Raw genomic sequence first — 12,817 nt, 5'->3', positions numbered from 1 at the left:
ACCGAGTGTTCTAACCCTAGGAACGAGACTCCTAGATCTAGGACCGAGAGTTCTAATATTGGAATCGAGACTCCCAAACCCTAGGATCGAGACTCCTAGACCTGGGACCGAGAGTTCTAACATTGGGACTAAGAATTATAACCCAAGGACCAAGACTCTAAAACTTATGACCGAGAGTTCTAATCCTAGGACCGAGACTCCTAAACAATAGGATCGAGTATTCCTAACCGAAAGGCTGAGAGACTTAGCCCAAAACTAGCCCCGAACCAAGAGGTTTTATACACTTCGATCGAGAAACCTATCCCCATGCTAGTCCAAGACCGATAGGTTTTTACACCTATAACGATAATCTTAGCCAAGGACCGAGATCCTTAGCATCCTGACCGAGAGACTCCGGTACTCAGATTGAGAGCCCCCGAGCCTAGACCGAGGGTCTCTAGACCCGACCGATAAAATCGGACCCAAGCCTTAAGATTCCGGTTCTAAGGCCTGTTTGGTTCCACTTTTAAAATTCCAAAATTATTTTAAAGCCATGTCTGGCACGCAAAGCAATGTTAAAATCATCAAATCTCGAGTCACTTCAGGCCTGCATGTGCACGTGCGTAACACATACACCTGCCTGTTACGGGATTCTCGGAATTTACATTTATATTATTAAAATATTTATTTGACACAACTTATTAGGATAGTTTATGTGTCAAGAGTTTTTGTCTAAATGTCAATTCTCATTTAAAAAAAATGTGTTTGACATATCATCTTACTAAATTATATATATACCGGTTCAACGTGTTGATTTTCTAAATTAAATATATATAGTTCGAAATGTTAATTACTAAATTAAAAAAAATATCAGTTCAACGACACATTATGAAGTTTTAGCACAAGGAAATCGTGGAGACGCAGCCTTATTTTGAAATAAATGTGTGTTGTAAATAATAAAGTAATAAAATATAAAAAAAATATTTGAATACAATTCTAAACTAAAATGAGTGAAATTTAGAGTTATAAAAACACATTAATTTTTAAGACAATCTTTTTAGTCAAGATTTTTGTTTGTACATTGATTTTTTTTTTGTGATTTGTTATTTTGTAGTCCTAGGTTTATAGGTCTTTCCCTTCAATTTATTTCCAAGAATTACAAAAATGTGATTAATGAAATGATATCATCTTTTATTCTAAATTATATTTTATGCACATGTTTAAATGGTATTGAATCGATTTAAACCACCTAACTTTTTTAACAAAAATGTGGTCGTGCCGGAGTGGTTATCGGGCATGACTAGAAATCATGTGGGCTTTGCCCGCGCAGGTTTGAATCCTGCCGACCACGATTTTTTGATATTTTTTTTACTCCCAATAATCAAAACTTATTAACATATACAAATTCATACAAAATAAATAAAACATCTGGCCATAAAAATATTCTATATCATACTTTCAATTCACATAGTTCACCAATACTTAAAAAAAATGGTGAATCTTTAAACCACAATTTTACATTTCAAAACCAAACCACAACCAATTTTCAAACATTTACAACCACTTTGTAAGCATTTAGACAATCAAACAACACCAAAAAAAATTGCATTTTTGCATTTTAGAACTCATAAAAGATTAGAGAAAATACCCTTTTATCAGACGAAATCAGACATTCTTCTTTTCCGATGAAAATTCGAGCCTTTAGTAGAGTTCGGAATGTTAGATGCAACCACCATTGTTTCCATGGTCTTCTGAACATACGAAATATTACATTTCGTGCTTTCGCCAAGAGGAGCTTTCATGTCTCCTAGTCCTAGTTGAGACATCTTTGAATTTCTCAAAGGAAATCTAAAATGTGGATCAGAGTACCTTATTGAATGTGAACTCAATGAAGTTTGGATCGAAACCTTATACCAAGATTTCAATATTCTTGCTCGAGATTCGAACTCTTTCTCTACAACGTTCTGCCTTTCACGGCTGGCTGATGTGGAATTCATGAACCGTGGGGCAGAGTTGGTGACTTTTTTCTTCGTCGACTTCTCAGCCAATTGTGGGATGAGGATTCCTGCCAAGTCATCAGTTTCCTTTTCTTCACATGGCTCGTACATTTTGGAGTAATGCGTTTTAGCTTCCTTTAATAAGGAATCAGCCTTTTGTTTTTGGGAACCAACTTCTTTGTATTCCTCTTGGGCATTTCTCATTGCTTCTTCAAGCTCAATCAGCCTTGTTTCCTTTTGTTTCTTCAGTTCCTAAACAAAGTAGTTCTGATGATTAAGGGATTGTTTGATCTAAAGGTTATTTGAATAATCAAGTACTTATTTTTAAATAAGATTGATGGAGGTTACTGAAATATTAGAAGTTGGTTTGATGTTATTGGTTTAGATAACTATATCATTTGTATTTAATATGCTATAAAAGATCAAGTAAGAGTAATTTGGCATGTTTAGTTGATGGCTTTGATTGATGAAGTGATTGAAGATGGAAATAGCTATAGATTATTTGAATTAAATCCAAGGCATGCTTGGTTTTGGTTATTTGGGATTAATCTCAAATAGCACACCATCCATTCATCAATCCTATCATTCAAATCAAAAGTAAATGTACCTCTAATCACTTTGCACTCAAATAATACCTAAATAACTCAATTTTCAATAACCTTATTTTGAAATAAGGTTATCCAAATAACCCAATATCGAATAAATCCCAAATAACCATTCATCAAACAGGCTCTAGGTTATTTGGATAAAAAAAAATTAGGAGTAAAATGAATTAAGAAAAATGTAAAAAATATTTTAGTTGATAATTTGAGTACCAGTTTGAGTAGATTGTTGATTAGATAATGAGTTATTTGAAATTAATCTCAAATAACCATCAAACAATGCCTAATTCTCGGGTAATTTTGTTTTGCAATAGGTTATGTGAATTTTTGGGAAAAGAACATACAGATGATAATTCCTTATGGGATTCAACTGCTCTAGCTCTTGTCCCAAAGCCGAGCGAGCAAGCAGTCTCGGCAAGATCATCTGCAGACTGGTTTACGTGCACAATCATTAGAACTTTGGACCCATCACCTATGAGCAGCCATTGAAAGCAAAACTTATCATACCAAAATTACCAAAAGAAGGTTAAGAGTAATAAACAATACACATAGAGAAGTAATAGGTACAAGTCATTTTTTATATTTTTCAAGGACTTTGACTTCATTAGGAAACACTTTTTCGGAGATTTTTCATTGGATGTGGATCCAGACTGAATCACATTTGAAAATGGAACTTAGCCTAACACATATTCAAAAAATTATTGAAAGTTTTTCTTTTGAATCCGAACATAGAAACAAATTGTCTTCTAACAAAATATCCTTACTTTAATAACTAGGGGCAGAAATACCCATTTGTCTTCTACCAGCAACCAGAGGAGAATCACAGAGACAAATGGGTATTTTGCACGAGTTAAAGTAGTTCATGAATATATTTACCTTTTTGAGCGTTCAAGTATATATTTAACCCATTTGAGAAATCTAGTGTATGTATGCATATATATAGTCTTTTATCCTTAGTTCTACTCCATTGAATTGCATTCAATTTGCTTCAGTGTTAAGTTTATCATACACAATTTTAAGGGAATATGATCAAACAAAAAGGAAGTGTATGAATGAGACAGGTATATGGCTTACCAAGGGAATCTTTCAGAATTTGAGTAAGCTTGCTGTTTCTGTGACCAAACAAAAGATTTATCAGCTCAAGAAAATATAGATACTTTTGGCTTTAACATATTCATTTTGAAGCTTAAACTTAATTTCGCTTCGAAATAAACCCTCTAATGATCGAAAATAAAGTTCATTTTCAAGAATTCGCACCTATATGGCACATGGGCTCGTTTTCTTTTAAGAGCCGCAATAACATCGCCCAAGGATGAAAGTGAAAGGTTTATAGCCCGACCCTCGTCAAGTGTTAGGCCGGTGGCCTTTGTCTTTAGGACACGTTCACTTCCTCCAAGGTCTACGAGCCATAACTTGCTCACTTCCTTCTTCTTCCCTCCCAAGGTTTCGTCTTGACGGAAAATTGTGATCCTTGTCAAGCTAGACAAATGTAAAAGCTAAAAAGCAATGTAAGTAAGGCCATGAGCCAATCATAAAAGTTTTTTTTTTGGAAACAAGGGTTTATTCACTCGAGGAATCTAGCACGACCCCCTCATAGTGTTCTTATTGGGAATGGTCTCTTAAACAAGACTTTTCCCCCTGGTGGGTTAGACCAGGGTTTTTTGGGATTGTTCTTTTTATTTAAATCAAAAATGAAATAAGAAGTTAAAAAAGATTATTCATGAACCCACCAATGCGATCTGCTCGAAGCCTGGTTAACATTTGTCCAAGAAGTGGACCGCACTTGTGTCCCTTTTGAATACCACCAATTTGCCTGTTTGATACTCGATATCTCCACTTCAGTTAAACCTTCTATTTCCACCATTCCTTTTGTATCCGTTTGGATGGTGAGATCACTACAAAACAATGAAAACTGCATTAGTAACTAACAAATCAATTTGAGCTTTGATTTCAAGAGAACATCATCACTCACTGTCTTGGTATTGTTTCATAAGCTCTACGAAATGCTTTAGGAGCCAAAAGATCTCTTAGATTACCCACATAGACTTCCAACATGCTAATTGAAAACGTAAACGAGGCAGATTTATCCAATGAGGCTTGACAAAAGAGGCCTTCTAAAGCCCGAGGAACTATCCCCGGTGAATTGCTTGTTCCATTCTGAAACATCATCGAATCAAATTATTTCTAAAAATGATTAACAAAAGTTACCATAATGAATGACAATGGGGATAATCAGGTCGGGCTGATAACAAATTATATGCTCAAACTTAAAATAGTAAGAAAATAAGGAGAGATAAATATATTTGTAAAACTAAATTGCCATCCAACTAACCATAGTAAATGTCTTTCCGGTGCATGTTTGTCCATAAGCCAGAATACAAACGTTGTGTCCATCTAACGCAGATGTTAGGATCGGTTCAGCTTCGGCAAAAACATCATCTGCAAACCATGACAGAACGATAAAGCCTATTGTATAATGAATCAAGACAAAATAAATAGAAGAAGAAGAAATTAGTATGACCTTGGGTTGCTTCAGGAGGGAATACTTTGTCGAATTCGAATTCTTTTCTACTCCCACTAGATTCAACAGCAACCTTATCAGATTCCACCGCAAGAGGCTGACAGTTTTGCTTCTTTTTAACCAACAAAATTGGTCGAATGCGACAGAACACTCTAATGCAGCCTACAAAAATTTCATCTATTTATGCACATTTCTAGTTCATCAAATGAAATTGGGTAATCTGCATTTATTTACCTTTCATGTCCAAAACCTTGTTCAATGCTTCTTTTCTCTTATTGTCTAAATACCTCATCTTGTCTCTCAATCCCTCTACTTCTCCTACACATAAGAAGAATCAATAAATGAGTAATTGAATTCAATCATATAATACCAAATTGGGCAGGTTTCAATACAATCAATTACCTTCTAATTTTGTTATTGTTTGCTCAAGTTTTTCCTTTTCATGCTCATCAGTATCAACAGCAGGAATTTCCCCATTGTTAGAGATCTCAGAATCCATAGATCCTTAATCAATGAAGGTTCCCCAACAAAAAAAAAGGGAAACCCAACAAGATTTGAAACCCTAACCGGGAAGAAAATTATAAAAAAAAAAAACTAAAACCCACAATTCGTACTGGCAAGGGAGGAAAATGGTAACAGATTATCTAAAGAAAGACGAAAACACTTGAGATTTTGAAAAAAACCTTCGATAAATAGATACTCAAGGCGTACCGATGGTTGAAGAAGGTCTGTAATCCGTATAACTATAACGAGAGGCTGTAAAGAAAAGGGTAGACGTTTATGGCAGTTATTTAGAAGTAGAGAATTATATAAACGAAAAAGGAAGCGAAATAAAGGGAGAATAGTTTGATGCTTTGCTTGTTGATGTGGGATTTCTGTCAAATTGAAAAAAAACGCCATCTTTTTTGCTGGCGGGAACGTGGCTGCTTACTCTGTATAGAGTTCAGGCGAATCAGGTGTCAAAGAGAGAGAGAGAAAGGTTTAACGATCAAACCTAACTTGTGGCCCCCATTTCTTGGTCACTATCTATCCTTGTATTTACAAAATCTAGAAAAGATTTTTTTATTTTAATATGTTGCAAACGTGAGAGAAAGAGTCTTGGTTTTTTAATTAAATTAAAAAAAAAGAGGAGTGACAGGGTGAGTGAATTTGAGAGAGGGAATGAGAGAGGAAAATGATTTGGCATCAGAAAGAGAAAAGTAGGAGGAAAAAGAGAAGAAAGATAAATTATTTATTTTTTTCAGCCGATCATATTGCACCGTGTTATTCCCTCTCTCATTCCCTCACTCAAATTCCCTCCTCAAATCATTTTTTTTAAAAAAAAAATAGGAATAAAAATAATATAATATAAAATTTTTACTTCTAACATTTTCATAGTGTAACATTTTAATAAATTAGTTTATAAAAACTTATATTTTAATTTTACCAAAAAGGACTTATAATAGAAACATATAAATTAAAATAGTATTTTATAAGGTTTTGTAATATCAGATGATATAAAAAAAATTAAGACAGATAGAAATATAAGTACTTAAAAATAAATATTTGAATTAAAAAAATAAACAACTAAATTTTAAGTATTTAATATTTAGAATTGTTTTAATAATATTTAAAAATATATATCAAAACTATTATATCCTTATTATTAATTAATAATTTTAATATTTTAAATTATATAATTTAAAATATTAAATAAAAATAAATATTAATATTTTTAAAATTATATATTAAATTGTTAATTTATAAATTGTGAAGATAATATACGTGAGAGAATGAATATATATATATATTTAGAAAAAAATACATTTAGACGTATGAATTTGTACTTTAGCTCAATAATATACGTATAAAATAATAAAAATTTATTTAGAAATATATACGATCATAAATTAGTTCTCTTTAATTTCTTAAAGAGACCAAATAATTTTAAAATAGAAAAATAGATAATTAAGAAAAATTAATTAATAAAAAGTAGAAACGGGATTAATTAATAAATAAATAAAAAATAGAAATATGAAAAAGAAAAATAAATATAAAATCTTAAAAATCAAATTAACTCTGATTATTGGCTGACACTAAACAAGTTAATCTATGATTGTATAAATTAACTTTTTTTTTTTCTTATATTTTTTTCATTCTCTCTTTTTTCTTTTATAATTAGTTTAAATATGACCATATTTTTAGATGTGAGGTTTAATTTTTTTCACTTTAAAAATAAATTTAATATATATATATATTTTAATATATTTTAATTTTATATATTAAAATAAGTGATTATAATATATATATATATATATATATATATATATATATATATATATTATCAAATAAAATTATATTAAAAAACTCTTAATATATTAAATTAAGGAATAATTTAAACTATGTTTTTGAAGTAAATAACCCATTATCTAGTATTTATAATATTTTTTTTAACTAATATGTTTTTTTAGTGATACAGGTTAAATATTAACATTTGTTTTGAATTTTTATTTAGTGTAGAAGAATATAAATAATGTGTTGATCAATATCTTATATATTGATTCAATAGTTTATATACTATATATATATATATTATAAATTGAATTTAATAATAACAAATAATCTTAATTTCAAATAAAATTATTTTTATTATATAGAGTTGTAAACAACTGCTACTACATACAACAAAAATATATAAAATATTATTTCCAATTTAGAATATTTTCAGGATTGATCGGGTGATTGTTGAATTTTATTTTATTTTTAAAATTTAACATAATATTTGACATTTAAATTATGATTAAGTTGTTTATTTTGTAATGTTTTTTTATAAATTATAAATTATATATATGTATATAACTTTGAATTTGAATTAATAAGAACCATATTTTTTATTCAATCAAAAATAAATAATATTATTATGTAATAATAAAAATGAAGGCCTCAAAAATTGGTTAGATGATTAGAGTTAAAATGTAAAAAAAATATATATATTTTTCAGATATGAAAAACTTCTAGTTTTAATTTAAATAAACTTGGAGACTGTTTGATGTTAGTTATTTGAGAATTAATTTTATTAAAAAATCTTGATAAAAAGTTAGGCTATTTATATTTTTTTTAATTGGTTGAATTATTATTATGTTCTTTTATATTTAATATTTTATTTCATAAAAAAAGTAAAATATTTTAATATTATGAGTTATATATAAATAATTTGATAATTAAAAAAATATATAAAAAATAATAATTGAATTTTAGATAATTTTTTCAAAAATAAAACTCTAAAGTAAATCTAAACTAAAATAATAATAAAAATATAAACATGCATAATTAATAAAAATATATTTTCCCAAATAATAATTACTTGGATTGGCAGATTTCAATAGAACGTTTTAATATTGAAATTATCCTATCTAAGAAAGGGTTGGTTTAAAAAAAATAGAAGGCTTCGGGTGTGTTTTATATATTAAGAGAGAATTGACAATATATTTTTGTTTATATTTTATGCATGTTTATCTCATGTTTTTATTTTAAATATTTTTGACATTATTTATAATATTATTAGCTAGTTATGTTTATTTATTTCAATTATAATAAAAACAATTCAAGAAAATAAATTAAAATAATTATTTTCTATCTTTTCTATTTTTAAGGATTATGATTCCAAATTAGGATTTAAGCACTTTTAAAGTTATATATAAGCGTATCTTTATCATTCCTAATATTATTTATAAGACATTACCATATATATTCTTGAAAACTCTTTCACAAGATTAAGAACAATGAAGATTTGGTGCAATAATTGTGTTAGGATGATTGAAGCAAGTTGTGAGGGAGGTTTCATGTATGTTCTTTGTTTATTATTTTCTAAGACAATATTTCTTCTCCATTCTTAATTTAATCGATTGATTAATTGATCTTAAGCATATATATTCGTTGATGATTATTTTTGATGTGATTTTTTTTATTAGGTGTTGTTCCTTCTGTGGGAAAGTTCTAATGGAGAGATTAAGTAAACGTATTGGAAATATTTTAGGTCCGAAAAAGTCAAATAAAGTATCGAGGAAATATTTACATCCTAGAGTTCGAAAACTTTCTGTTAAACACTCGATTAGTTCAACTCGAGGCAAAAATAAGAACGATGACGTTGATATATCGGAGAACTCAAATCATTCTTAATTAGTTAATAACGTCTAATATTTTTTAATTTTTTTTGTTAGTTTATATGGGTTTTAATCCATGTTTAATTTTGATGGTTCAAATTCAACAATTAGTAACTATTGTTCATTCTTGTTAAACTTTTATTTATAATAATTGTAGTTTCAAGTAAAATTTGTTATATATAAAACTGTATTGAAAGTTCAAAAATATGGTTAATTTTGTTGTATGAAAATAGTTTTATTTGTATTTAGTTCGCTTTCATGAAGATATATATTTATAGCTAGTAATAATATTGATTTCATATAATTTGTAAGAAAAACAATCAAATTGGGCCAAGTAAAAACTAATCAAACTAAGATCTCAAAGCTTTATGAAAAATAAATAATATTTCATATTAATTAAAAAATTTAATGTTATATATTTTTCTTTTAATGCCGATTTTAAGTATACTTTATTATTTAATATTTACTTTTTTAGTGGTGGTTATCATTTGCATATCTTTTTTTTTTCTGGTTGTTTAACCTCGAACAAAAATAATATTTTATAAAGATTTATTTTTCTGATTTGTTGCATATTTGTTGATGGTTGAATCTTCTCTTTTAAAATTTTAATTTTTATAAATTTATTATCATATTTGAGATTTGAAATCTAAATTCTGATTTAGTTGTTTTGATTTTGTAAATGTTATTTTATTTTATTTATAAATTAATTATATATATATATATAATTTTTAATTTGAATTAATAAGATTAATTTATTATTCAAACAAAATAAAATAATATTAGTAATAATAAAAACGAAGGCATAAAAAGTGGTTAGATGATTAGAGTTAAAATGTAAAAAAAAATTATTTTTCAGATTTTGAAAACTTCTAGCTTTAATTTAAATAAACTACTCGTGTTTGTTTGATGTTAGTTATTTGAGAATATTTGGTCTATTTTTTTTTATGAAAAATATTGTTTAATAACAAAATCAGGTTATTTAAAATTTTTAATTTGCTGAATTATTATTATATTTTTTTAATATTTAAAATTTTAATTTTATAATAATAAAGTATAAATATTTTAATTACTAAATTGTGTAATTTAATAATTAAAAAATATATAAAATAATAGTTGAATTTTAGGTACAAATTAAAAAAAAAACTCAGTAAAATTAGACTATCTAAATAAAATAATAATAAAAATATATTTCCCCAAATTGTAATTACTGTATTCTGATTGTACAGGCGGATTTCAAGAGAACTTTTTAATATTGAAATTATATATCCCGTCTAAGAAAGGGTTTAAAAAAAAAAAGTTTGATGTTCAATTTAGAAAATTAAAGGTGTGTTTATTAAAGAGAGAATTGTGTGTTTATTTATATTTATGCATGTTTATCTCATGTTTTTATTTTAAATATTTTTGACATTATTTATAATACTATTAGTTAGGTATATTTATTTATTTCAATTATAAATTATAAAAAAATCAAGAAAATAAATTAAAATAATTATATTATATCTTTCCTATTTTAAATATATATATATATATATAGAGTAATGATAGGGGGAGCGAAAAATATGTAGCGAATGGGGCAGCGAACTACGTGGAGTGCTGATTAGACATGCTGACTCATTATTTATTTATTTCTCTTTTATATTTATTAATAATATTCTCTCTTCTTATTAATTACATTTTCTCTCCCTCTCTCTTAAATAAGACGCATTCAATAAAAATATTAATTTTTTATTATTAAAAAACACTTAATAATTTATCTCTTTAATATTTATTATTATAAATATTCTTTTTTTAAAATTATCGTAATCACTATAAACACGCATTTTAATTATTTTTCTCTCTCAATAATTTGTTTTCTTTTATTTATTGAAAAATATAAATTTTATTTTTAATAATAAAAATGACTCAAATTAAAATAAATAATAATTAATTGTGTTATATTTAATTAAAAATATTTACTTGAGATATAAAATAGTAAATTAACTCAAGTAAATATTTTTAATTAAATATAACACAATTATTTATTATTTATTTTAATTTGAGTCATTTTTATTATTGAAAATAAAATTTAATTTTCAATAAATAAAAAAACAAATTATTAAGAGAGAAAATAATTAAAATGCGTGTTTATAGTGACATTTACAATAATTTAAAAAAAAAGAATATTTATAATAATAAATATTAAAGAGATAAATTATTAAGTGTTTTTTAATAATAAAAAATTAATATTTTTATTAAATGCGTCTTATTTAAGAGAGTGGGATAGAAAATGTAATTAATAAGAAGAGAGAGAATATTATTAATAAATATAAAAGAGAAATAAATAAATAATGAGTCAGCATGTCTAATCAGCACTCCACGTAGTTCGCTGCCCCATTCGCTACATATTTTTCGCTCCCCCTATCATTACTCATATATATATATATATATATATATATAATTTTTCAGATTTTTTTATTTGTTTAACTATTAAGTATTCAAATACAAATATTTATACTTTATGATTTAGAATATAGTTTGAATATTAGGAATTGCTATAAATACAATCCATCTTAATCTTCTTCTCATTAGAACAACATGAAGAAGTAGTGTAACAAATGTCTTATGTCATAAGATTGAATTGAGATGCGACAGAGGTTTCTTGTATGTTCTTTTATATATATATATATATATATATCGATGGTTAAGATTAGAATAGAAAAAAACACTATAAAACTCAAATAGAACAAGGAACATTGGATGTTAAAGTGAAAAGATAATATAATACATTATATTGAGACTTGATGTTGATCTTAATGCTTAATAAAAAACTGAAAACATGAGATTAGATTTTTCTGTTTATACTTTCTCTAAATTAAAAAAAAAATTCGAGTATGTTTCAAATTTGTTTCCTTTCCAGATAAGCTCTTTATATACCGTTAATGATCCCATTTCAATCCTTACCGTCATAATTCAATTTAGAACGTTCTTAATCAAAATCGAATCTCAGACAATTAGTCTTTATTTAGAATGTTAATCTCTTAGTAAAATCTTGATAGTAGAGGGCCAAATCTGATAGCATCACAAATCTCGTATATAATATAAAGAATTCAATGAAATCTTGTATTTAATTTATATGTACTAAAATAAACATATAATCCTGCATTCTCTCTTAAATATATAATATATATAATATATTATATATTATATCTTAATCAGAATCTAAATATCCCTAAATTTAGGAATATTTAATAATAATATTTTAACAAATATTTTAATGAGATATTCTTAAATTTAGATTTAATACTGAAAAGTCAAATACATTCAAATTTACTGGAAATTATCATAAGATTAATGTTAGGATAGGTAACAACAATAAAAGGGGTTGAATATTGTTGTGTTAATTATCACTTTTAATTTGATTTTAGTCTTGTCAGAGATTAAGTGCGGAAGTGCTTGCTAAATTTGAAGCGGCATATGCAATACGTCACCTTTCTTCTATTTCCAGAAGGATTTTCACTAGAAGGTTTTGATTCGTATAACAACTACACAAACCCAATCAAAACACAGAACTTAACATCTGTCTGTTTCTGAACTCTA

The 12,817-nt window shown here is 26.7% G+C and overlaps 1 protein-coding gene and 1 non-coding gene across 2 annotated transcripts; one reads left to right on the top strand and one right to left on the bottom strand.

Annotated features, from left to right (window-relative positions):
• The first annotated feature begins 1,248 nt into the window (after positions 1 to 1,248).
• TRNAS-AGA lies at positions 1,249 to 1,330 on the top strand. The gene has a single exon. It is a non-coding gene; the product is annotated as a tRNA-Ser (tRNA).
• A 144-nt stretch (positions 1,331 to 1,474) lies between these two features.
• LOC124942109 (kinesin-like protein KIN-14U) lies at positions 1,475 to 6,021 on the bottom strand. The gene is made up of 10 exons (XM_047482533.1): positions 5,502 to 6,021; positions 5,334 to 5,417; positions 5,100 to 5,261; positions 4,911 to 5,017; positions 4,551 to 4,735; positions 4,309 to 4,473; positions 3,836 to 4,057; positions 3,653 to 3,690; positions 2,923 to 3,050; positions 1,475 to 2,228 (listed from the first exon to the last, which is right to left on the bottom strand). Exons 1-10 carry the CDS (start codon positions 5,596 to 5,598, stop codon positions 1,635 to 1,637), a joined length of 1,782 nt encoding a protein of 593 aa, XP_047338489.1. The 5' UTR covers positions 5,599 to 6,021; the 3' UTR covers positions 1,475 to 1,634.
• Between the last annotated feature and the right edge of the window lie 6,796 nt (positions 6,022 to 12,817).

This window comes from Impatiens glandulifera, chromosome 6 (assembly GCF_907164915.1).
Source record: "Impatiens glandulifera chromosome 6, dImpGla2.1, whole genome shotgun sequence".
NCBI classification, from domain to species: domain Eukaryota; kingdom Viridiplantae; phylum Streptophyta; class Magnoliopsida; order Ericales; family Balsaminaceae; genus Impatiens; species Impatiens glandulifera.
The sequence above is the reverse complement of the archived record's forward strand: the minus strand, read 5'-3'. Positions and strand labels throughout refer to the sequence as shown.

Coding starts and splice junctions, on each gene's coding strand:
- LOC124942109 (XM_047482533.1), bottom strand. CDS start 5,598: ATGGATTCTGAGATCTCTAACAATGGGGAAATTCCTGCTGTTGATACT. Junction 5,262..5,333: donor CAAGGTTTTGGACATGAAAG/GTAAATAAATGC, acceptor AAATTTTTGTAG/GCTGCATTAGAGTGTTCTGT. Junction 4,058..4,308: donor GCTTCGAGCAGATCGCATTG/GTGGGTTCATGA, acceptor ACATTTGTCTAG/CTTGACAAGGATCACAATTT.